This window comes from Numenius arquata, chromosome 11, assembly GCF_964106895.1.
Source record: "Numenius arquata chromosome 11, bNumArq3.hap1.1, whole genome shotgun sequence".
In the NCBI taxonomy this organism is placed as follows: Eukaryota; Metazoa; Chordata; class Aves; order Charadriiformes; family Scolopacidae; genus Numenius; species Numenius arquata.
In genome coordinates, this window is record NC_133586.1 from 14,592,166 (window position 1) to 14,618,334 (window position 26,169).

Here is a 26,169-nt window from a genome sequence, read left to right on the forward strand (position 1 = left end):
CCGGTTGTGAAGTCCCCTCAGAATTTCATAGTACAGAACCATCATAGTAGTTCCTATCTTAGCTACACCAGATCAGAAAAAAAAAAAAAAAAGAGGGTCATGGCTGTGGTATATTTGGATGACTTCAGTCAAGGGCTGATTTGCCCCAGGATCTCACTACATGTAGAGGGACCATGGTAAAAATAAATGAAAAGTGCGCATTTCTGTCCTGGTGTGACACTCAAATTGCCATATTTTCCAGTAGTTAAACAAAAATAACAACAGCATTTAAAAATCTTGCTAACGTATTCTTAGTCATCGCATCACCAGGTGTCTAGCAGCTGGATGGTCAGCCCGCATACCTCTTTATATTGCACTCCTCCCTATGACTCTGCATTCATAAGCATGAGCATGTGTATACACAGGGCTGGATGTCCTGCCAGATGCCTCCAGCTGTGCACACACAAACTTGTTCGTGCAACAAAACCCTTTAAAACTTCTAGCATTTGCATGCACCTTTCTATAATGTGTGTTATGTTCACAATCTGATAGTAGTATTATAAACCAATTTTGGCCAAACTAAGTCCAATTCCAGGTGAATTTAGCAAATATGTTATGTTTTCTGGTTATCAAAACAATCTCAGATGGAAAGTAACTACATTGGCTTTTGTAATCCCGGTAACAAGATGATTCTCTAACTTGTGCATGATCTAGTAAGAAATTTTAAGTTTTCTGCCTGTCTGGTATTTTTGTGCTTTCTCCGATGTGTACCACGTTCAGTGTGAATGCTTGCGTGTTTAGTATTTGTTAGATGTTAATGTTCTAGTGGTCTTAAATTTGCGTTCTGTATGTATCCCACCAAAGGAGGCAGTGTGTTCCCATAGTGAAATGCATTTCCTGGAAAAATCTTTGCCGTTGTTAGTAAACTCTATCTTTGTTAACTAATACAGCCATTTCAGTAAAATTAGCTTTTTCATCCCTGCTTTTCATATGAAGGAAAACAATCACTTTAAGTGCATGAACTGTCAGACTGTATCTGCCAGGGAAACTACTAAGACGTGAAGTGCAGAAGCAACAGAACTTTTCTCAATGCAAAGTAATTAAAAACTAAATCAGTAAGCAGTCACAGTGTTAAAAAATGAGCTTCTCAGATTAGAAAAGTTCTACACATCACCAAGTATCTTCTAAGGGATGTATGGCAATTCCTCTTGTCACCTATTTCATATTTTTGTCAAAAACTGTAATGAAAATCTTGGATTTTCTACGCTCTTAAACCACACATAACCTCTAAGGAGAGAAAGGATGGTCTAAGATTAGAACACAGTAGATCTTTGGAGGTGTTTCAGAGTTTGTTTTTTCTTTAATTTGCTGTAGAATTCGTGTGTAGTCTCATCTAAGTTACCCAATGCGCTGTGTGACACAGCTTGGCCTTGTGTCTAAAGTATGATTAAAAGAGCTGACCTACTGCACCGTTATACTCTGAAGCATCAGATGAAGAATAAGCACTAAACACTACTCATGCAGTTGAAAATAGGAAAACGCAAATACAAACAGACCTGATTTATATATTCTAAATGCGCAATTTCCTTTAAAATTCTCACAAGATCTGTATCTGACCTTACTGCAGAACAGAGCTCAGAATTTGAGGATTATCATTGAAAATCATTCCCTAACATTGCGATGTAGATAGCTGAAAGACCTGGAACATCAGCTATTAATTCACATGCAGCTGTTGATCCTGATGATCATCAATCATAGCCCACAATGGACTGTTAACTATTTTTCCAAAATGCTAAAACCTGAAGGAGACAAAAAGTCAATTATTTTTTTATTTGAAAAAGAATGCATAGAAAATCAACGGAGTACCTTTTTGATTAAATATCTATGCATGGATCCCCATCCCTGTAAATGGAAAACTGTATTTCTCCCCTGCATTCTCTTTTTCCCTGTATTTAGAAATCCTGTATCAGAGGTACAGGAGCTGTTCTCCCCGTGCATCAGAATGTGGTGCTGTGTGCTTGAATTATATATATCGTAATGGCTTTTAGAAACACAAGTACTGAAATTCAATTCCATCATACTGTACCAGTAGAAGCAGCATGGATGGTCTTCAAGACATCTTTTCCAGTGCTGGCTGTTCTACTTTTACACTGCATTAACGGGAATATGCAAACATCTTCCACGCAAATCACAAAAACAGATTACTGATGGTGGTGAAATGTACAAACAAAAAAAAAAAAAAGATGAAAACATCTGCAGTATTATTAACACAAACACTAAATTCTCATGCATCCTTCTCTTGGTATGTCTTGTGAATACCATTTGCCTCATAATTTTCTTCTTGTAACTGCCAACACAATTTGCACCATCCCATAAAAAGGCAGTGGTTAATGACACAGTTTTCATTTGTAGCATTATAATTCTTCATTCTTAAAATCAAATATTTTCCTTTAAAGGGTAATTGGATTTTTAGGCCTAGTAAAGCAATCCTGTGTTGTAACAGGTGTTTCCACATTTAGTTTTTCATAGTACAGTGTATCATTGCATATAATTCCCGATTCATTACTTGCAGTGGAAAATCCCCAAACATAGTGTATAAGTAAAATATAACATTTCTTACCTCTTTGCAGCTGGATCCTGAAGCTAGTGTTGTTCTAAAAGAACTTCAGGTGAAACTTAGCAATGTGTTGGATGAACTCAGCGTAACATATGCTGCAAGGTAACAAACCTATTTTACTGTAAACCTTAGAAAAATATTCCTGTTCAAAAATCTGCCTCGTTGATTAAGTCTGGGTGGTTGGTTGGACGTCCTGAGGTAGAGCTTGCTTCTGCCCTGGTGGAGCGGTGTGTGTTTGTGTGCGAGTATGGGTTTAGATTCTGAAAAACATAGCAGTACCCTCACTGTAAAGAAAACTGAACATGGTCTGTGGGCACGAATGTGTTACAGAGAGGAGACTAACGGCTTTTGTTCTGCTTTTTGGAAAACAAAAATTGGTGATTTATTCTTGCCTGATGCTGTGTTAAACTTTTCTCTCTGAGCACGTTTATGTTACTTCCGGAGACTGACAGCTTTTTCCAAGCGGCCTGCTTCAACCAGGGGTGTCTGCCTGTGTTTAGCCTGCTTCAAATGGTCACTGTGAATGGCCGCCTTGGGTCATTTGCTTGCCTGTGGCTCTGCAAAAATTGTCTACTGAGCCTTACCCTCAAAATCTTTCATTAATCAGAGCACACTGCAGTCTTGAAGGAGTATGGTGCCGTGCAAGAAGCGCCTGGGCTATAAGAAGCTGCAAGCTATTTTTGCTTCAAATTAGAAAGGAATATAAGAAAGAGGGATTAGTGCTGTAGTGGTATTCATTAAACAAAGTCTGTAGTTGCTTCTTTAATCCATCGATGAACTGTCTGGGTGGATAGTCTTCGCTTTTTCTGAGTGTGCTTCGTTCCTCATATTGTCTTGCTTTACTTTTGCTCCCAGGCCCGGGTTCCCTCATCACTGACAGTACTTGAGTATTATTTCTTTCCGGGGCTTCTTTCTGAATGAGCCAACTAGGTTTCTGCAAAAGAAAACCTAGGAATAGCTGAATTTAGGATATTCTTCAGATAGCTAGAACATTCCTCATGGGTCAGTTTATTGCTGGAGTTTATGAGGTTAACAATGTTAACCTCAAGAAAAGCCAGTGCATTATTTTGGCTTTTATTGGAGGGACTGGTCCCAAGGATTTACATGAGCAGCTTCAGTAGCAGCTTCATGTTGATTTTATCTAGGGCTTTGAAGTGTATAGGTAAGTACACATCCAAGTGTACTTGGAAAAGTTTCCAATTTTTCCAGTGTTTTCACATGGAGGAGACTTGCGTTCTCTTTTCATGATTAGCCATGTAGCTGGAACAGCTTACTGCCTAATTATAATGTTTCTTTTCTCTCATAGTAAATTCTCTTTCACTTTCCTGAAGTTAATCATTGCCATTTATCTTTTCACATTAATAGGCCTGGTATATTCGTGGCCTCTGTTTTGCATTTCTGTTCATAAACTAATCCTAAACCAATTCAATTCATCATAAATCGATTCATAAACTAAATTACCATGTGTGCAGAGCCTTATTCTGCCTCTGAACTGTTGAGTCTGACTAACTGCTGTTCTGCGTTGTTTGAATATATGGACCGAAGACTGTCAGACACGTTGCTCAACCAGAGCAGTTAGGAAACAGAACAGTTTTCAGAAAAACTGAACAGGTACAACTTGAGGAGCAAGAATTTGTTCATGCTCACCTTGAAGTGGAAAAGATTCCTTCTAGGAGCAAGAGTCTAGCTACTTCTTAGTGGGGGTTTTTTTGGGAAATAGTATTTTAAGCAGTCCAAATGTTTTAGCTCTGTCTAGCTGCATAGAAGTAAGCAAAGCTTCTGATTGCACTGATGCTGGAAAAGTCAGGAAAAGTCAAATTGAGCCAAACAGGGCAAAATCAGTAGAAGTTTTCTATTTGTCCTCAAGAAGAATATCAAGCTTGGTTAATATTAACCATCAAGAGAAAAATAATTTATAGGCACCTGATCCTGCTGTTCTTTCATACCAAAAATAAAATCTTGAGACGGTGGTGGTAGGCGGTAGGTAGTCAATCGTATCCTAAACTGATTCTGATACATCTGTTGCTTTCCGAAAATAATTACTTGCCCCCCCAACAAGAGCATGAAAAGCATAATGACAGAATGGAAACAAGGATAAAAAAATCAAAACATTAGTTATATGAGCTATAATCCTTAGGAGGAGTTATTTTCAGTCTGTAACACCTGCAGTATCTTGTGTATATGAACTTTCCATCATTGCAAAAAAGGTTCAAATCTTGTTGAAGAAACTGATGCAAAATTATAAATATTGTTTTCTATCCCAGAATTCTTTCATTTTCTTTTTTTTTTTTCCCCACTTTATAGTTTCCAATTTATTATTGAAGACTGTGTAAGACAAATGAGCAATGAACTGAATCAAATGAGAGGAAATGGGAACACAGCAGCCAATAAGAACAGTGCGGCCATTGATGCCGAGATTGTGCTTCGGCCTCTCATGGATTTCCTGGACAAAACGTAAGTGTTGCAGAGTAGGAACTGAGTGCTACAGTCAGGCGTACTGGGTTTTACCCTTAAGCATCATTAATACCTAGAAACACTCTGTAGTATTTTTAATATTTGTAGTATTCACGTGTGCAGAATACTATGTTTAACCTCTGCACTTATACTAAGCAGTTTCTATGTAAACTACGTTTGCCTTTCTGTTTCTCATCATGTTTTGAGTCATTTTTGATAAATACATATCATTAATATATTAAGTGATAAATTGGACTTTATAATCTGCAAGTCTTTTTTTTTATCAGGCGTATTTACTGATAATATTGCAAAAACTAAGCCATTGAGAAACCCTCATCAGTAGAGAAAAGTTAAACCGTAACAGCCATTAATCTGAGCATACAGTGATACAGCACCTCTGAAGTCTTAATGCTAGTTTTGGAGACTGGTTTGTGTTTTGTTTTATTCCAGTTTAAGTGTCTCTGCGAAAATCTGTGAGAAGACAGTTCTGAAACGGGTTTTAAAAGAGCTATGGAAGTTAGTCTTGAACAAAATAGAGAAACAAATTGTGCTTCCACAACTGACAGACCAAACCGTAAGTGTCCCAACAGTCGTTCACACAAGAACACACGTTATAAAGGATTGTAATAATGTGCTTAATTGGGTGTTTGGCAAGGAGTCTGATGCCATCCTTTTCTGTACCTTGAGCAGAAGGAATAATGTAGTGACTGTATACATTGTGTTGCTCTCTGGTGTTTGAAAGTAGTGTAACTAGGCTGCTCTTCTCTAGCTGGTGAGGAAGACCTTGCTCTTTCATACACTGCCTGCCCCAACTCACAGCAGTTTTCATGAACTAATCTCTGGCTTTGTAGAGTGCTTTCATATAAGGGTTTTTTAATTTGATTCCTCTTGACTTCATCATGCACAATTACACCAACAGTATTCCTTGCCCTTCCCAGTTGCACCAGAAATTCAATTGCTTCCATTTTTGCAGCTACCAGCAAGGCAGGAATGCCCCATCCCTTTCCCCAGTCCTGCCTGGTCTGCCATTCCTCAGTTTGAGACAGCACTTAACGTCAGGAAGATTAGGCCACTTCTGGCTCTAAAGTTTTGGGGTATTTTAATTTGATAGGAGGTTGTATGTGGACAAGACTGTGTTTACAGCCTGACAAGAAGAGGGAAAGAAGCATTAAGTTAATACGGAAAGTAGCGCAGATAACACACAAGACCAGTGTGGGTGATGGCCTGCCATGAACCCCGAGTGGTGACAGAGCTGAGGGCACCCCTAAAATCTGATTCTGCCTAAGGATGACAGAAAAAGAACCTGACCTGGAATGGCTTTTTTAATTGCTTTTTTGTTTTTTGAGGGACTGGGATAACATAAATGTTAATTCTTCTTGTTTTCAATCTTGTCTAGAATAAATTTGCCATCTTTACATTGCTGTAGTGTGCCTTTGGGCAACTTCACTGTGTACATCCCATGTATCAGTTAAGCTGCTAGTAATCTATTGGTCAGTGTCCATATGTTAAAGACATATTAAATCATATTATAATATATTAAAGGTACATGAAAGAATATTGCTTGAGAGGCAAGAGGAACATGTATAAACGATGCTAAGGTAGCAGTGGAATAACCTGAGCTATTAAAAATTGTAGACTAGAGCTAATCACAAGATCATAGTGAGGACTCCTTTCACTGAATTTGTTCGTATTTACTATAATGCTGTTGTTTACTATGCATAAATAGAAACAGCCTCACTTTCAATGAGCAACTGTGTCAAATTTATATCTCTGACATTTTTCATTTGCTTTTCAAACATTTTGGTGCAAATTTTATCTGCAAATACACAAGTAGCATTTAAATTGGGTAACTGCATTTCCCATCAGGCATTAGGAGCATTTATTAGCTTTATGCAGGATCAGTTGTTACACTGTAATTCATAGAACAGAATGGTTCAGAGTTAAGGGGTTTTTCCCTTCTTTTTTTTAATTGGTTCCCAAAAATACAGAATTACCTATCAAAGACTTGGTAAACCCCACTTGGACAATAGCACAATATGTTTCATTAGGATTGTAAAACTTGTTTCCAAACATTTCCTTCCAAGAGTTTGAATGCAGACTTTTATTTAGAAAATAATAGGAAGATTTTAGTCTTTCAACCATAGTGAAAATAACCCTTGATGCCAACTGAACACAGATTTCAGTTCATCTGCCTGAATCTGCGAGCACCTCTGTTGTCCTTACTGATGCTCATAAATCCCGCCAATCAATAAGCTGCGACACTGATGTTATAGCCCATTTCAAAAAAGCTTATTCCAGTCATTAGTTTAGCAGGTTGGTACTTCATTAAGCCACGGGTGTAGATCTGGAATGTAAAACTTCCACATTTCAGGCAGAACACAGAAAGGGTGCTGCTGAAGCAGCAGAGACGAGGAGTGCTCCTGCCTCTAACCTAGAATGAAGAGTTTTCTGGATGGACGTTAGATTAGTTAGTGGCCAAAGGTAAGATAGGCTTCTGTTTATCAGCCAGTTACTGATTAAAGGCAGAGACCGCACTTATCGTTCAAGACTCTTGGAGATCATTTTAAAAGGTGTCAACTGAGATATCCACAAGCGCTTTGCCCCCATTCTTCATGAAATAGAAATGACTGTTGCTTTTCCACACATGCTTAAAAGGCATGAGCCTCTAACCAGAAAACTGCAGCATTTACTGCAATCATAAATATGTAGTCTATAGTGACTAAGGAACATGGAAAATAGGTACAAAGATTACTGGATTATGCTTTCAGAGTGCTTGCAGTATCGCATGTGTTATACACCAACTGTTTTGGGTTTTAGTAGTGGTAACCTCCATATAAAGTGTCCCAGTTGGCAGGCATGGTGAAAGGTGTATAGGTAGTTGCATTTTTCTACTTCTATTTACTATTGAACACACGATTAAACAAAATCAATGAAAAATCAGACACTGTAAGAGAGATGTTTCCCTTTTGTAGCCTTGAATATTACTTACTCTCTGAAGGTGAGAGGGACAGACGTTTGGAAGCAGGGTGTATCTTTTAATTTTCATATTTATCTTACCATTCTCATTACTAATAAATAATGAAAATTTAAGCGGCATTTCTATATTACAACTTTTGCAATTGAACCATAGAGAAGTAAAATTATTTCTGAAAACTAAAACCTTTTGGAACAGAAAGACTAATGAAAATTGTTCCGTATTGTGCTATGTAAGTCGGACTGACCTTTTTCCTCTTTTTTTTTTCTGAAATCTAGATATTCAGAACTATGTCTTGCTGAACTGCATGTGAGCATGGAATTATAGTAGGATTCTGTTTGTCTAAAACAAAGATGTAGGCATTGGCCTTGGGTATGATACCAGGATTTGGCTATTGTAATATATTGGTTTAACTTCATAACACTTTGGTATCTCTTCTTACAAGAAATGGCTTTGGCTTAACAGCACATCGTTATCTGGTGTACTACTCAACTGAGGATTTCACTGTAGACAGTTAAGGTTTTGCAGGTTCCTCAGGGCTGCTCACTTCCCGTTACGATTATTTATATTAGCATAGCACCTGAGAGCTATGATTATGGACAAATATCTCATTGACACGCTGTATAAGAACAATCCTAGCCTAAGCTTAAAAATATTAAATACAAAATGAGATAGCAGACAGGAGCACACAAAACCACTATTAACAGAATACACAATATTCGTATCAAGTAGGGATATGGGAGGGAATCGTGCTGCAGGCATTCAACTACTTGGCCTTATCAACTAAATGAAAATATGTCTCATGTGTAATTGAAATTTTTATTTAGCTTTGCAAAACAGCAACTTTGGCTAATGTCCTAGCAGAAAATAACATCATGTTGACATAAAAAGCAAACACGCTGTAGTGAGTCCGTTTCCTGAATTTTCAATGTGATTACAGGGGCCCCAGATGATATTCAGCGCAGCCAAAGATCTTGGACAACTGTCAAAACTCAAGGTAAGGGAGCCAAATGAAGCTGTGAATGGCTTGCTCTAGTGAAAAAAATAGATGAAATATTAGTGACTGTGAGGTCAAACCTCATGCCTCATTCTCGTGCTTATTTGCTATAATAAGATTGAATGTGGCAGTAACTGTTCATAGGTGAGTAATGATTTTAGTCTCATCAAAACCAAATTAAGAATAAAAGACTGTGTTCTTATCTGGTAAAGTGATCACTGGATGGATCAAGAAGATATCAGTCCCATATTGCACAACTAGGACTTACAAGTATTAAATATCATGGAAAAAAATAATTATGAAATCTTTGTGTTCCCTTCTGGAACCAGTTCTGAAAAAACTCTAAGGTGGGAATACTACTAATTTTTTTCTACATATTGTTTATAGTATGCATTGAAAGATAGCGTGTTTCTACAATAAACCTCTACAATAAACTCATCAGCACCTCATTACTGAATTCCATAAGACACCTGATGAAGAGCTTAGATGTTTGATACTGAAGTCAGTTGTTTGCCAATCAATTTATCCATTAGGATTTCAGAAATGGGCAGGAGTGTGGTAATTTGTGCTTCTATGACTAATTGCTCAGTTTGCTAGAAGAGTTAAAATGTTGCCTAAGTATATCACAGGATGCTTATTTTATAGATGGATTTCACAAGAGTATAGTCACTTTGAGACTCTGTTTAACTTATGTTCTAATAGGAAACTTTTTTTTTTAAACATGGGACACTAAAAAACATTAGTTAAACTGTCAGGTTTATTAATAAAATTAACTATTTCAACATCATATAATATAAGAAGGGAATCATCTAATATAAGAAGAGGGAAATAATACATCCTAGAGAAAGAAATAAAGTTACACAGACGGTCAGTATTAAACATTGGTTCTTTTTCCCTACCATCTATGTTTTCAAGAAACAACGTGATTGCTGTAGGTTATAAGTTGTTGTAAAAGAAGTCTGAAGTTGAATTAATCCTGTTCATCATAGGGGCTTAGGGGGCATTTGGCTGTTTTGTTTCTTTATGTGTTTTTCCAAGAATAGAGAGGCCAAAATACTGATTCTTTCAAAATCAACTGCAGCTTTAACTTGTTTTGCAGGACCATGTGATTCGAGAGGAAGCCAGAAGCCTGACCCTGCGGCAGTGTGCAATAATGGAAGTAGCACTAGCTACTATAAAGGTACAGCTTTATGTGTTTTTCTGTTCTGTGCTGGAATTACCAAGAATATGACTGACATAAACAACAGATTCTAATATAGAAGTGTCCTTCAGAATCATAAAGTTCTCTTTAATATGTCAAGAACCATTTGATCCTAAGCTCCTTGTATTGACTTGAAAGCAAATGCCTGCTAGTCTGCATAAGGAGAACTGTGGCTACTGCTGTCCTGCCCCAAAGGAAATTCTCTTCTGAAGGACGAAATTTCCTCCTCATCTCCAGCGGCAGTACCAGCCGATGAGCTACTTTTCTCTTCCATCCTCTTCCTTTCACAGTCCAGGAAACCCTAATGTGGTCACTCAAGGATGGCACATGCGTTTTCTGCATATGCACAGCAAAACAGGTCAAAATTGGAATCAAAAAAAGATAATCACTGTGGAATTACTGGTGATTTCCTAAAGCAGAATCATAATTTCAGGTACAATTACAATGCAATGCTAATCCAAAACTTCATATTCTAGAATTTCCTCTTTTAAATTCTTTAAAAATTCCCCCTTCCTTCAGAAAGAATATATTCTTTACTTGTGCTGTAAACCATGCTTGGATTTTAGAGAGATTTTTTTCAGATAAAGAATTAAAACCTATTCCACTCTCCACAACATAAAAGAACCCTGCAAATATATATCCAGTTTTGACATATAAATACTTGACATCATGAAGACCAAAATTAAAATTTTGTATTTTTTTTTTCCTCTCACAAGTCTAAATCTCTGTAGTAGAGATGATGACAGTTATCTCAACTACTATCATCATAGATCTAGCCACACGTGCCAGGTGTTATTTTTAAAAGTTTGTGTAAGAATTTTACTTAAAATTGTATGTTTGTCTGAGAGAAGACCCAGTTACAATCTGCCTCTCTGAACGACCATATTTCTTCTTCATTTTAGCAATACTTCCATGCTGGAGGAAGTGGGCTGAAAAAGAATTTCCTGGAAAAGAGCCCAGACCTACAGTCCCTGAGATATGCTCTTAGCCTATACACACAAACTACTGACGCCTTGATAAAGAAGTTTATAGACACTCAGACGTCTCAAAGTAAGTGATTTGTAAGAGAGATATAAGTGCTTCAAATTATATTTTAGATGTTTTAAATGATTGGTTGCCAGTCACGTTCTCCAAACACTGTGGTATTTTATGGTGTATTGTCACAGACTTGCCCATGCGATGTTATCCCATATCAGCTGTTGTTGTCAATCAGTGGAGTTTATCTGCATTTATCAGCTTGTCGCTTTACATATAGAATAGGTCCCATAGCTCTGTACGAACACTGAATATCAGGGGTTTTTATGGGAGTACTCCACATACAAACAGGGTTCTAGAGGCCTTACTAGAGTGCATACTATAATTGCAGAAACAGAGTAAATTTGTAGGGTACATTAGCACCTCTAGAATATCCTCCAACTCTGGAGGTATAATTACTAATCACAAATAACTGCAAAAAGCATGACATACCCCTTAAATCTTCCTTTTGTGATGAAGAACAATAAATTGTGAACAACATGTCCTTAATCTAGCACACTGATTCCACATTACACAACCCAAACTTCTCCTTCTAGCCGTTCATCTGTGGATTCAAAAGCAGTAGAAGTCTTTGGTAGGCTAAAGTGCAGCATTATTTTCTCTGTCTAGATTTTTTCCTTTGTGCATCTCAGCATTCAGATTCAAAACCATCCTGCTAAAAATGTCACATCATTTTTTTATGCCTGCTTATCAAAAATCCAAATTTTGATACTTTCCCAAACACAAACCCAGGCAGAGAACATGTAAATCCTCTTCATTTAAAATATATATGCCATTCATTAATGGTGTATTTCAGAAGAGAACGTTCCTTGGTTTCAGTAAGAGGTCAAGAGTTCATGGTTATACTTTTAGTCAAAGATTCCTTCTGTTTTCAAAAAGAATCTATTTCTTACCATTTTTCTTACCCATCTAGGACAGTGTTTTCATACTTATACAGTATATACAGGAACTGCTTTTATATAGATAATGTGAATTATATTCCAAGCTGAATAGTTTTCTTCATTCTAGAAACTGCAAATTTTTGCATAATAGTAATCTTTACTAGATTTTTTTTTAATGTAATAGGCATTTGTAAAAATGGCCTGTCCGCCACTTAATATCTTTGGGAAGGAATACAATTTGCTGATCTCTAAAGAATTACCTTGCTCTCCCACTCCCGAGAATCAAAAAAGTTTTAATTGGACAGTTAAGCTGGAAATCAATTGATTTTACCTCTGAAGTACAGTATGTTACTCACATTATAAAAAGCATGAAGCATTGTTTTGCAGCTTGCCCCAAGATTAATTCCAAGGAGTGATTTTCTAGGCAGCTTCCATATTAGACTGAAGATCTCTGTTAATAATTCATACAAGTGAGAAAATTGCTATAAAACTCTAGTATATAAGAAATAGATTCTTTTTTCCCCTCTCTCAAAAAAGATTAACAATATGGACTTAGGCAGAAAATTACTAATTACTAGTATATTTTGCTTTTCCTTATGCATACTTTCATTGTAACTTCAGGAGAGAAAATTAACCAGGTTATAGCCATAAGCAGAGATCATTTATAAGTCCTGAACCACAAACTTGAATTTTCTGATTTTCATCATGGTTTCAGCCTGAGGTCTGTGTTCATTTCTGTGCACACGTTAGCATGCCTGTATTTGCACACCAGTACTATCAGAAGTGTAGCCACGGGGAATGAAAGTTAGGGAAAAGTGACTCATAGCTTTTCATCATCCTTTAATGTCTCGTTTTAAAAGAACTAAAAAACTCATCTATTATGACCTCCAGCCTCAAAACTGTAGCTGTATCATTAGCATTTAGTTAAAATGACCCTGTTTGCAAATCAGAAACTTTCTCTGAAGCATAGTTAGATTTATAGCTGCCCTCATAGTTGTGCAAGTAACCAATCCATAATCAATAGACATTGATTACAGTTGGATGTAATTAAACTCAAAGCAATGGAAAAGAGTACTTTAAACCTAAAGAAGATAACATACTGAGTAATAAACTAAAACTGTAGATAAAAGTGGGTTCTCAGTTTTCCTGTAATGATTACTAGAATTAGACAATAACCAGGCTTACTTTTAACCACAGGTGAACATACTTTTTCATTTGCCATGATTAAACTGCAGTATTTTATAATAAGTATTATTTATAAATACATTCCTTACTTTTAAATTACTTTATCTCAGGTATTCATATTTTTTCATGTGGTGGTTTCAATATGCTAACTACTTGAAAGCTAAACTCTTATTGATGTTTCCAACTACATCAGGAGACTATATTTTTATGGACGTATGCTTTAAAAGCAAATTATCACTCAGTCAGGACTAAGGAAATTAGATGCCATAGTCTTACTCAGATGATTTTTCCTTTTCAAAGCACTGCTACAGACTCTTAGGACTGTTTTCGAAACAGACGTGTTTGAATAAGTAAATGACAACGCTGAGTGTAAACCGACAGTAACTTTTTGAGTAAGTGATGACATACAATGATTTGCCATTTAAAAGGAATATGATGATGAAAGTTGTAAATTCAATACTCAGTGTTGTGAAAACAAATCTGTAACCACACTATGAAAATGAAAGATAAAAGAAGAATGTTGTCTGTATCAACTATTTATTAGACAATACAGATATGAAATTAGCATACTTAGTGACATAGCTTAAGTTGTGTCATATGCTATCATATTAAACATCTGTCTTTCTGCCTGGCACAGGAGTAAGAGAGAGGTTTCTCTTCTCCGATTATGTCCCTACTGTTATCCCAGATTCTGTCACGCACTTTCAGCTTGTTTGGAAATTAAACACTGCCGAGACTCTGTTACAGATATTAACACTGGTATCAATATGATAGTAAGGGGGTAGATTATCTGTGTTTGTCCCTTAAATAAAAAAAAGGAATTTTATTTCCAGAAAAATAAGCAAAATCTGCCAGCACTTGATCTACTTTAATCCCAACCCACAAATGTAAAAGTTGTAGCGCAGCTTTCTCTTTTGCAAATAATCGATATTGTTTGGTAGGAAAATTTTTACAATTTTACATACAATGAATTATAAACTGCTACTGAAATTTAGTTCCACTTATCTGAAGTTCACATTTAATATTAACCAGAAGGTGTCCAGGTGATTCTGCAGTGCCTGTTGTAAGCACATTCTTCTGGATCTATGTTTTCTTCTTATACAACCATATGCTAGTGTTAGCACTGCCAAGAGCCATTTCATGGAGCAGGTCACATTCAGAGTCTCTAAAATGGGCATTGATAGAGACCTAAAGGATTCTGAAAAACCTGAAGGCAGTTTAATGAAGAGAATTGCGTTTCAAAGCCTGAGTGACTCGTATCTTACACACTATATGGTCATAGATACCTCTGCAAAGAGCATATGAAACGCAGTCAAGTGAGAATCTCATAGCATCAGTACACCGTTACCAAAGCAGGTCTCCTGAGGCTTAGACCTCTAATTGATTCTCTCTCCTTTGGACTTTTGTCAGCTGTAAATTGTCACTTTTAGATTGGGCACTACTAATAACATGCATTAGGTCATACTGTAAAAGTGGTATTTTTCTTCTCTAAAGTTAGCTGCAGCATAACATTTTTGGCATAAATTCAGACTATAATATGGAGTGTTTTCAACATCTTTTGTGATCAAACAATTGTTTGTGCACACTACGCTAGTGCCAAGCATGAATCAGTTGTAAAAGGGCAGTGCTCTGCCAAGCTGACCTATAAACCCTGCTCAGTTGCAGGACTTGAGATGGCTAAAACACCCCATGGCTGGCTAACAGCTGGGCGGCAGCCAGTAAGCCAGCACAGAATATCAAGGAAAGCTCAAAGGTTTCTGCAAAAGACCATGTATTTGTACACTGATGTATTTATACAAGTTGTCAACCTACATCAACTCTAGTCAAAAAGGTCAAATTTCAGTTCAGGCAGGACAAGCTAATTTTAACTAAACTTGAACTAAATTCAGCCACATTTTTGCAATCAAGACAAAACTATAAAACTTACTGTATTTCGGTATTTAAGAAGAGAAGAAACAGACTTGGAACACTGAAGTAAAACTACATCCGTATCTATTGGCATGTTGTACAAACTTTCCTGCTTTATGGTATATTTGACTTACTGTTACTCAAAGCTCAGACCAGTCTTGGTGACGCTTCTCAAAATTTGTTCCCCAAAAAAAGAGAGAACTTTCATCCCGGCTGTCACCTTTTTATTGAATTAAGTTAACCTTCACCTTTTAGACTACTTAATTTAAAGGATATTAAAATTAAAATGAGAATTATGGCTGCAGTTTAGTTTAGCAACTGTCTTAAATCTTCATTACTTTCCTAAACTACAGCCTGTCTTGTGAATGTGTATATTTGGTTAGCATCAACTCCAGTAACATGGAAGTGGTGGAATCGCCATACCTGGAGGTATTTAAAAGATGTGGTGCCGAGGGACATGGTTTAGTGGTGGTTTTGTCAGTGTTAGGTTGATGGTGGGACTCAATGATCTTATAAAGGTCCCTTCCAACCTAGACAATTCTATTTTATGATTTGGACAAATATTAGTTCAGTTTTTGCAAACTACATAAGACAGCACATCCATCGTTACAGTGTCCTGAATTTGCTCTCATTTATTATCACTAATTTCTGCAAAGTAAATGGCACTGTGGCATCTAAAATGGTTACTTACTGGAAATAGGCAGAGAAATATTTTTTCTTATAAATTTACAGCAGCTTAGTTTTACAAACCGCATTAGAGAATGCTACTGTTATTGTAAGGTATACAACATAGCAATCCATAGTGGCAGGACTCTGATACATTTTTTAGCCTGACTTTGAAGAGTTTGTATTACTTAACCAGAAAAATCAAAACTTACCTAATAAGATGGAGCTCCTACTACAATCCCTAATTGTCCATGTAAATGGCTGCAGAAAAAGCCATTCTTTCACATCAGCTGATTTGGATCAGATTTCTTCATTCTTTACTGGACAATTGAAAGCTAAAAGAGGAAGAAGCATCTGAAGCAAGAAAAGATAATACACAGAATTAAAAATATTTACCTAATGATGATGAGTAACTGTAACAGCAACAGCAATTCCGTACTTGTCTTGTGAAGCCACCAACATAGGGAAGGAAATTACATGATCAAAAATGAAGATAAATTCTTTTCAACTGCCAAGCCAAAATTCAATTCTGTGTTCCTTTGTAACCTGTAACGGTAAAAGGCAAAGCAGAACCTCACTATCTTCTATCTTCTAAAATATATGGAATCAGATTCAAGCCCTTAACTGATAGTTAACTTAGAAAGCAGGAAACATACTATAGTTTAGACAAGATGACATCAGACTGTAGAAAATAAAAATCATTTAGCATTTCATCTATGTTTCTATGATTCTGTCTTATAAAATATATGGAATCAGATTCAAGCCCTTAACTGGTAGTTAATTTAGAAAACAGCAAACATACTATAGTTTAGGCAATATGACATTAGACTATAGAAAATAAAAATAATTTAGCAGCTTTTATAAGGGAAAAACAAAATTTTTTTTTGTTCATTTGCATGTCAAAACTGTTGTGTTATTAACTGTCATATTTTGAAAGTTTTATCTATATTCTCTCATCAACTTTAAGTGCTACAGAGCATTTTCAGTTCTCTCATAAATTCTGTCTGAAGTATAGGTTAACTCAAGAAATAATCCCTGCTTCATCCACTGCAGTTTCAAATTGAGGTCACAATCATGTGTTACACAACCTTATTTCGTGCAAGAAAAAAAACAGACCTGCATTATAAGCTGCAGAAATCAGCCTACAATTGCAACGAATGTATAGTAATGAACAACAGAAAACATAAGAACAGCGAGGAAACTTGCAGAATTACAACTAACAGAAGTATTCTAGCATATGCTAATATCAAAATAATTGCAGTCAGAATAGCGGCAGAAAATAAATATTTTAAAAGTTCACATATAAAAAAACCCCAGACTGCTGGTGAAGCATAAGGTTTTTACAGAACTTTCACTCAAGAGGCTGTCACAATAGAAAATTTTCTTGGTTACTCCTTAAATGAAATAGTAAAGCACCTAAATTCGAAATAAGTTGTGTATTACAGTTTCTCTTAAGTCTTCAAGAAACTGAACAGAAGCTACTGGTATCCATCAGTTATATGACAGCAGTTTTCAAAAATAACTTCTTAACAGTATCGGTGGAACATTCACTACATACATAAACCTCTTGAGAGGCTATACGTGCCTGTATGTTGCCTGGTTAAAATGCTGGGCAGTGTGCGTGTGTGTGTATATATATATATATGTACATATACATACATACAGGCAGATGGATGATGCTAATTGGATACTCGCCTTCCAAATCAAAGCTGATTCACCCCTGGTTTCTCACCATGGAGACATACAAGTGGCTACAGAAAAAGGAGGGTCACAATGGGGTTGTGCAATTACCAGCCCTCGTCATCTGAAGCACGGCTTATACTAGGCAGAGATGCAGGGGAGAGCCTTAGCTGTGGATTCCACCCTGACACTCAAACCGGTACTTTCTACTCACACCATAATATTCTACTTTTATACTATGCTCTCTGAATTCATCATATCACTCTGACCGTACAGAAATTCAAATAGGAGAGAATGCATTTTGACAGCGTGGCTCTGTACAATTGAGAGGCTTACAGATGCTGCAGAACCTTCTGTCAATACATTCGCACCAAGTGATCCTTAAGATAAATTATTTCTACTTTCTAATCAAATACAAACCACCTAAATCTTTTTATGGCAGCCTGGTGAAAGAATGTTTACTGGAAGTCAGCCATCAAGTAACTGAACTTGGTTCTCAGATAAAACAATTATCAACCATATGTATAGCAACTTCTTAAAGCAAAGCACGTGTTGTAGTTAGCATGGTTATCATTACTAAAAGGAAGTTGCCTTCCTTTTCTCTAGCACAAAACCAGAAAAGATCATTTAGCTTACTACATCCGGCTCTTAACAATTCAGCTTTACCTTACTCTTTGTATTAAATGAAAATGTTAAAACATGCACTCAAGATTTTCCTGTAAATTATAGAGCCTTAGAATCTTGTGAAAAATAGCTTGATTAGTCACCCAGATCTTTTGTCTTCTAATAAATTAGCAGATGAACCCCAGACAAATATATGTATTTTATTGGCATCGTTAATCAGAAGATGACAAATGTTTGGCTGAATTAAAATGTTGATTTCGTAGCTTGTGTTAATTCCCAAAACATTAGGCACTGTGAAAGCCTGAATATTTGTTCAACTTTTTCATTCTTATGGCCTACCTAGAAAATAAGATCAAAGCATAAGTCCGGTATTTAAATAAATGGTAAGATTTATGCTGAAAAAGCTCACTAGCAAATGGGACAGGATGGGGTAGGGTTACCACAGGGCAACGTTGCCAGTTCAGCTGGTTTTATTGCCTGGCTCTCAGTACGTAGTGAGCTTTTTTAATTCTCAGGTACTAAGACCACATCATGCATGATGATTAGTTTGCAGGTAGTTGTTCTTCTTTTAAACTAGATTTCTAATCCTCAGAGAGGTAAAGCAAGACTTGAAATACTGAATCCTAAAAGCCAGAGTAAAAAAAAGAGAAGAAGAGGTAAACCACCATAGCTGTATTAAAAGTTCCTAAATCTATTAAGATTGTTTCAGAGCCTAGCTTATTAACTTTGACTACTTTGGGGCAAAAATACTGCAAAAGTCATCACTTGCAACAACTTTATGAGTGCCTGGATGAAAGGAGGAGAAAGTCATAAACTACAAAAGTCCAGGAAGAAGACAGTCTTTAAAGAAACATCTAGCCCCAGAACTATAAAAATATAAGAACCCTAGACATTAGAAGGAGGCAGTGTAGACCTACAGAGAGAGACGTGATCAAATAAGTATAAAGTAAAGGGAAAGGCTGGAAAAACTGAGTAAGAGAGAGTCACTTCTACTTGGCATGGAAGTTAGGAAAATTAGCTCAAGTAGGGCAGAAAGGAACAATGTGCATAATCTAAAGTTTATTACAGATCCATGCCAACTGGAAGACAAATACCAAATACCAACATGGCAATATGAAGCTGAGGAATGAGAAAATTACTAAATTCCAAGATGAACAAAACAGAACAAATTTTGTCTAGTCTCATCTTTTTTTTTTTTTTATTATTGTTATTATTATATAAGCACTGATTGGTTCAGTACAAAGCACATTAGTATTTAGTTAGATCGGTCTTTGGTAAATGTCAGATTCCTTTCTGCTTAATGAAGCACTCCCTTTGCATAAAGTAAAATATTTAATTCATGTTTACCTTCTCAACCTAGGGGTCATTTCAGCCCTTCAATAAATCTAAGCAACCATGAAGGTATGGAAAACTAGAATATAATTGTGTGAAGAAAAAAAAATACAATAAATTCAAGTAAAGGATGTCTGACAATATATTTTTATATATTCAATAAATTCTTGTGTTCAGTGCTTTCCTTTCATAGCAAATAATAGATTATTACATTGTAATAACTGCAGATAGTATAAAAGCCTTTCAAATACAAGCAAGAGCTCCATTTTCACCTGAGAACAGACACTGATCTCTTTTGGACACTGTGTAGGCTGCTTAATAGATTCCAGCTTCCAGAAATTGAATCAACTCTGCTCAGAGATAAGTAATTTCTTACATTAAGTGGGGGATATAGTACATTTCTGAGATCTCTGGAACCTCAGCTGAAAAACACCATGAATTTAGAGCCACAGCAGGTTTTGGACACCCAGCTGCTTGTTTTGATGACAAAGTCCAACTATTCTTTTTTTTCCTTTTTTTTTTTTTTTTTTGAATAATTTTGAATAAACTACTATTTTCCAAACAAGTCCTATGAACTTTGCAAATGGAATGCAAATGTAAGGAAAGGCTCATAGAGACAAGGATGGCCAAAGAACATCTGCATATTGTCTTAATAAATATTTTGCAAAAAAGTGAGTCTTACCTTTACAATATGACTGTATAGTCAGAATTGTCCCTGCAAGCACCAGTAAACAAGAATGGACACTGCACGGACCGCAAACACTTCAAGAATGCTTCTGGAGTTCCTCAGTTAAAAAAAAAATTAATTCTGTTGTTACTGAAAGTTATAATTGTTATTGGATGAAACAAGAATATGTCCCTAGATGAAGAACAATAAAAACATTGCATTATTCTTATCTTTTGCTACTAGATGACTTTGCAGCATGAAAAGAATCCTCATTTTGCAAGCATGACCTTAACTTCACTCTCTGACACACAACTTGCTACTGTCTTTTATTCTTTATGTTGTGAGAAACAGACCCTCAAATAAAGCCTCCTCCAGGTTTAAGGATTTTACATGAAACTACCAGCACTAAGATAGGATGAATACCAAAAGAGCGTAAAGCATTTTCAAAAGACAGAATTGCTATCATACAATTGAACATAAGATAGTTGATGTTCCATAGTATGAAATGACGTTAACCTAGGATTATACAACCATTTTCAAGGTCTCCCACAGGCATAGAGCTGATGAAAGAGAAGGTTTACATGGCTGAGTGCAGGGACAGATTTTTCTCTTGGGGTTCAGCGCTATGTATTTCTAACTGACTTTTTTTTACACCATCAAATTATTGGGTTACAGTATGCTCAACTCAGACTTCATAGCTGAAGAGGGCTATAAGTGGGATCAAAAGCATCATTCCTAAAAAGGCCCACCACCACAAAAAGAATCTGTTAAGGTTGAATTCTGTGCAATATGCAACAACTCAGAAAGGTGGAATTTCACAGTGTGAAAGAACAAGATGGATTAATGCTCTATAAGCTCCAGCCTCTACTCTTTTTTGATTTATTTTACAAATCAGAAAGCCAATGAGAATACTCTATAAGTATGTATTACATATAGTATTGGAAGACTACCCCAGATAAGCTGCCTTCTCAATTTTAGCTGTTAAAAAACCAAACGAACAAACAAAAAAAAAAATCAGCAACAAAACCCACAAGTGTCTTCATTTAATTCAAGTTAAGTAATCCATATAAATATAAGGAAAGGTACCTTTGCAAAAGTTAGCATAATGGGTTAAATGTAACTCCATTAAAAACACCACATTTTGTGTAATGAAAATGAAGGCTTTCTTAAAACCTCGTTTTTCTGGAGAGGATAATTTTACATAGCACTTTGCACTCCAAACAATTATTTATTTTTAAATTTATAGATTAATTTTACTTCAAGCAGCAGAAACTCATTATCAATATTATGCTACTCACTGATACGTGGTCTGAAGATACTGTTTTTGCAAGAGAGAAGGAATTCACTTTTAACTTTCTGACCTTGACCAAATCAGAATTTTCATTCTCTTCCTAAATAAAAGCTAATTTTACTGTACAGTCAGATAATACATTGTTTTAGTCTTCTAAATAAGGCTATTCTACTGATTTTTATTTAGCTTTTCTAGTCCATTTCATTCTATCTTTTTAGCCATGTTCTTAAAAAAATTACATATTATTTATTATGAACAAGATGTAAAACGATTCAGCAAATTAATTAGAGATCCCATGTAGTGCAGCTTTAAGTAATTATCCAAATACAACAAAAAATTTAATGGCTGCCACTGAAACTAAACTTCTTGTCATTACAAAATTGATGTCTAACAAATTGCCTATTTACGTGTCAGTATTGGTCCAAATGCCGTGGCTGATACTGAAATACATCCAGCAGCAAAATTTGTACAGGTACCCTGTGACTCAGAAGGAGCCACTATAACCAGATGAAGATATTGACGCTGTGTATTTTTGCTAAAACACTGCTGACTGCAGTTCAAAAGGGGATGGATGACAATTCCATGCCAAACTCACCTGAAAGCTGGAAAACGCAGAACAGTTTTCAAGGATTCTGAGCAAGTTAATTGAGTGCTGAATTTCCACATTTTAATGTACCAGGAAAAAAACTTACTCTCTTGAGCAGTAATGCTTGGGGTAAGATTATATAATTGACCTTGCAATGTTCAACCAGTGTAGAGAATGTAATTACAGATTATGCCAACACAATGAATAAACATCAGTGTAGAACATATTTCTGGGAAGCCACGGAAATACAGAAAAAACCATACATGGTAAAGGAAAAAGAAATACATTCTGGGTATAAACTAACATCCCAGCTCCTCTGCCATCCTTACCTTCTCTTTTTTTTTTTTCTGTAAGCCCTTGTGTCTGTGCTAGTGCAGAACTTCAGTAGTTTGCTTAGAGATAACCCACAGCAAAGGATTCATCAATACCAATACAGAAATAATTTTCCAAATACATATTTGCAAAAAATTTTCTGGATGCACATGCAAACAAAGTTTGACGAAACCACCAACTTTCGTATTTCAAGATGCAAGCACCAACAACCAGAATGGAAGGTTCCAGATGAAAGGGGTTTTTTGTTTTCCTGAGGCACTTTACATAGACATTTGCAATTGCTAAGTACCTTGGTGGCAAAATCACTCATGAATCTGTAACTGATTCCCACCTAAATGTGAAATATACGGCAGAAATGTCTAAGTGTTCCTGACAGAAAATATCTTGATGCGTTTGAGAAGCCAAGTGTCCTAACCTAATAATTACTATTCCAGGTCAAACCACTAATAATTCAGTGGGTGAGATATCTATACAGGTGGATGTCTCTACACACCCCGGAACTGGTGAGCATAAAGTCACTGTAAAAGGTAAGTTTCAAACAGCTAAATTTAAGAAGAAAGCAACAACAAAGTCCAGAACCCCCAAGCACTACATCCAAAGTAAAACATTCCTGTAAGGAAATAACAAGTGTTAAGTATTACAGTACTTGTAAGGCTATGAGCGTGCTTCAGATGATTAGGATCGTACTGTTTACCTGCTCAACATCAGCAGCAGTTAAGGTTATGCAGGTACGTACTGTCTATGCTTCTCTGTGTAGACAGTTATAAATTCAAATGTGCCAAATTACACTTCTGAATTGCTTGCATATAATTTAATTTTCCAAAAGCTGTAGCAAATCTGGGTGGCGAATGACTGCACCAAGACTTAAAAATTCCATTTTTAACAAAATGCCATTGTTCTGCACAACCTGAATTCCAGAGGAAACCCAGTTATCACTTAGATTCATACAAGCTGATTTTTTTTTTAATTACAGGGGTGGTAGCAGTCAAAAGAGCTGTTAATATAAAGCATTTGTAAAATATATGTTTAGATTTGCTACTGTTGTCACTGAAAGTAGCCAGACTTCTTTCTTGGCAGAGAATGGACAAAGCTCCTCCTAGGCCTTCCAAGTATTGGTATCCTCTAGGAAAGCTCTCAGGTTACCTTTCACTGGCTATTCAAAGTCATACTGGATAAATACTTGGAGCTTTTGCAAGAAATTTTATTTAACTTCATGTATTATTTTTTTTGTAGTTGTAGCAATTAATAATCTAAACTGGCAAACAACAGCTATGTTCCGGCCATTTGTGGAAGTTTGCATATTAGGTCCTAACCTAAGTGACAAGAAAAGAAAACATGGAACCAAGACAAAGAGCAACACCTGGTCACCAAAATACAATGAAACTTTCCAATTGTAAGATTTTTTTTGTCTGTTAATTATTTTATTCAAATTTTGCTAGCATTTCTTGCAGTTAAACTGGAAAGAACATAAAAAAAATGTCCTAAGGCAGCTGTACACATCAGAGTCCATAAATATAGGCACCATTTAGTCATTTGTGTCTTTGTTTTATATGAAGATGAAAACCAGTAAGCTTTCAGTCTTACGAAAGCTGCTTAAAATATACAATTCATTTCCCTACACAGGAATAACTATTTATACACCTAGGAATCTAATTACCTAAGTAGTTATCTGCACTGAAACATTAATTATTACTGCTAGATATCTGGACTTTATGCCTGTTGAGATACCTAAATATGTAAAGGGTTGTGCACATGTTATTGGTATTATTTTCTCTATTATTTAATCCTTAAAGCAATAAGAAGCTTCACCTAACCTGGAGTTTTAAATTTAGTACCTCCCACAGCACCTCTCACGTGTTTCTCCTCCTCCTCTTTCATAACTGTGACCAATTCATTCCTCCCTCCTCCCCCCGAGGCCTGAGAAGGACAGAGTTCACTTCCTCAGTGTCTGACCACAAAGCTCCTTTTGAGGCACACTGTCAATGATTTTCCTTATTTTTTACAGTTGATTTAAAGATGAGGTTATCATAGGCGTGGAACTAGTTCACCATTTTGGGTACTTTTGAGGGAAAGTTAACTGTTTATTTCAGATATTTAAAGGAAGAATAAATTCTCCGTTTCTGTTCAGGTCAGTGGAAACAGGCTACATCACCAGTAGCATCTAAAAAGTTAGCTGTGTAGAAGTTTTAAAATTAAATTACTGTCACAACAAAATGGAACTACAAAAATTAAAATACCACTATCACTTTAATTTTTACAAGATTTCTAGTGTATGTTCATTCCTTAGGGGAATTAAACTGAACTCCTTGTTCTAAATTCATATTTTTAATCTGTGCAGCATGTTGAGTAACGAAGATAAGCCAGGAGCCTACGAACTTCACCTCTCAGTGAAAGATTACTGCTTTGCTAGGGAAGATCGCATTATAGGAATGACAGTTATTCAGCTGCAAAACATAGCAGAGAAAGGTAGCTGCGCGTCTTGGTACCCCTTGTTGAGAAACATCTCTGTAAATGAAACTGGGTTGACAATTCTTAGAATACTTTCTCAGAGGACCAATGATGAAGTTGCTAAAGAATTTGTAAGACTTAAATCAGAAACAAGATCTGCTGAAGAAATGGCCTAAAATACCCAAGTAATGCAAGATTGTCACCGCCAAGAACATAGATAAAACGCTGTTGTCCGAATAGTGCATGCATGTGCAAATCTGTGGGAATGTTTAACTAACTATATTTTCAGTGTTTGCCAGTACTTATGTACTATATTTGCAAGGTATGTCAAGGAGCTGTATATCTTTTATACATATTTTGGTCTTTGGTAAAAGTAATTGTTCCAATGAAGTGCCAAAACTAAGATTAAGAGTAAATGTTTCATCATATCTTTTAAAATGTTGATTTCACCTCATCACAATTCCTTTATTTTTTAACATTAATAAATAATTAGCTTTTTTAATTGATTAATAAGTTGTCTCTGTTAAACTACTGTGTTGCTTATTCTAAATTAAGTTACCTCCCTTAGTATTATTTTTTAAAAGATGTACCTAGTTTTCTTCAAACTATCATTTTATGCAAGCCTCCATTTTAGGTACCTTACTGATAACTTTTTCTATCATTACTACAGATGCAGTTACTTATAGGAAGTGTTTGTAATTTTATAATTACCAATATAAAGTAATGATTTTTGCATAAAAACTGAAAAAGGATGGAAATATTTTATGCTAATCTTTTTCCAACCTTTCATAAATATCACTGTGAAGAAATGCTGTTAAAGCAAGTTCTCAAGAAGCTGTGCTTACCAGAGTTTGTTACTGATGTTTGATATCTCGAGATAACTTTGTTCTTCAAAACTGCCAAGGTAATATCATATTTGTATTAAAAGAGTAAGTCAGTATCTGTAGAAAAAGACTGCCATACAGTACAGTATATGTGCTTTTAAAAATCATTTTTTAAATGATATGGTACTGTAAAAGGGTTAGTAGTTTGGAATATGTAATGCTGGTTTGTGGTTTGTTTCTAGAAATTGTTTATGAAAAGAAAAGATGCTGTTAGCATTTTCACTCAGAGTTATTAACGTTGCTTTACATACTTAGCTGTAACATCAGTTAAGTGCTTTATTTCTTTATTTTTTTTAGAAAAGTTCAACAGTTTGTACTTATGCAACATTAATATGTATTGCACTAAAGCAAACTCCGTGTCCTGTAAATATATTTAGTGAGAAATTGTAAAATAAAGTATGAAGAAACTCCTTTCTAGTTTTGTCAT

The 26,169-nt window shown here is 35.8% G+C and overlaps 1 protein-coding gene across 2 annotated transcripts in view; it reads left to right on the forward strand.

Annotated features, from left to right (window-relative positions):
* The window catches only part of UNC13C (unc-13 homolog C), a 152,835-nt gene extending 127,801 nt beyond the window's left edge, over positions 1 to 25,034 (forward strand). For both annotated transcript variants that reach the window (XM_074156744.1, XM_074156743.1), the window contains 9 exons: positions 2,610 to 2,698; positions 4,901 to 5,050; positions 5,501 to 5,624; positions 8,965 to 9,021; positions 10,121 to 10,201; positions 11,125 to 11,272; positions 22,845 to 22,937; positions 23,644 to 23,803; positions 24,749 to 25,034. In XM_074156744.1, the coding sequence (XP_074012845.1) occupies positions 2,610 to 2,698; positions 4,901 to 5,050; positions 5,501 to 5,624; positions 8,965 to 9,021; positions 10,121 to 10,201; positions 11,125 to 11,272; positions 22,845 to 22,937; positions 23,644 to 23,803; positions 24,749 to 25,034 (1,188 nt within the window). The remainder of the gene's footprint in view (positions 1 to 2,609; positions 2,699 to 4,900; positions 5,051 to 5,500; positions 5,625 to 8,964; positions 9,022 to 10,120; positions 10,202 to 11,124; positions 11,273 to 22,844; positions 22,938 to 23,643; positions 23,804 to 24,748) is intronic.
* The last annotated feature ends 1,135 nt before the right edge of the window (positions 25,035 to 26,169 follow it).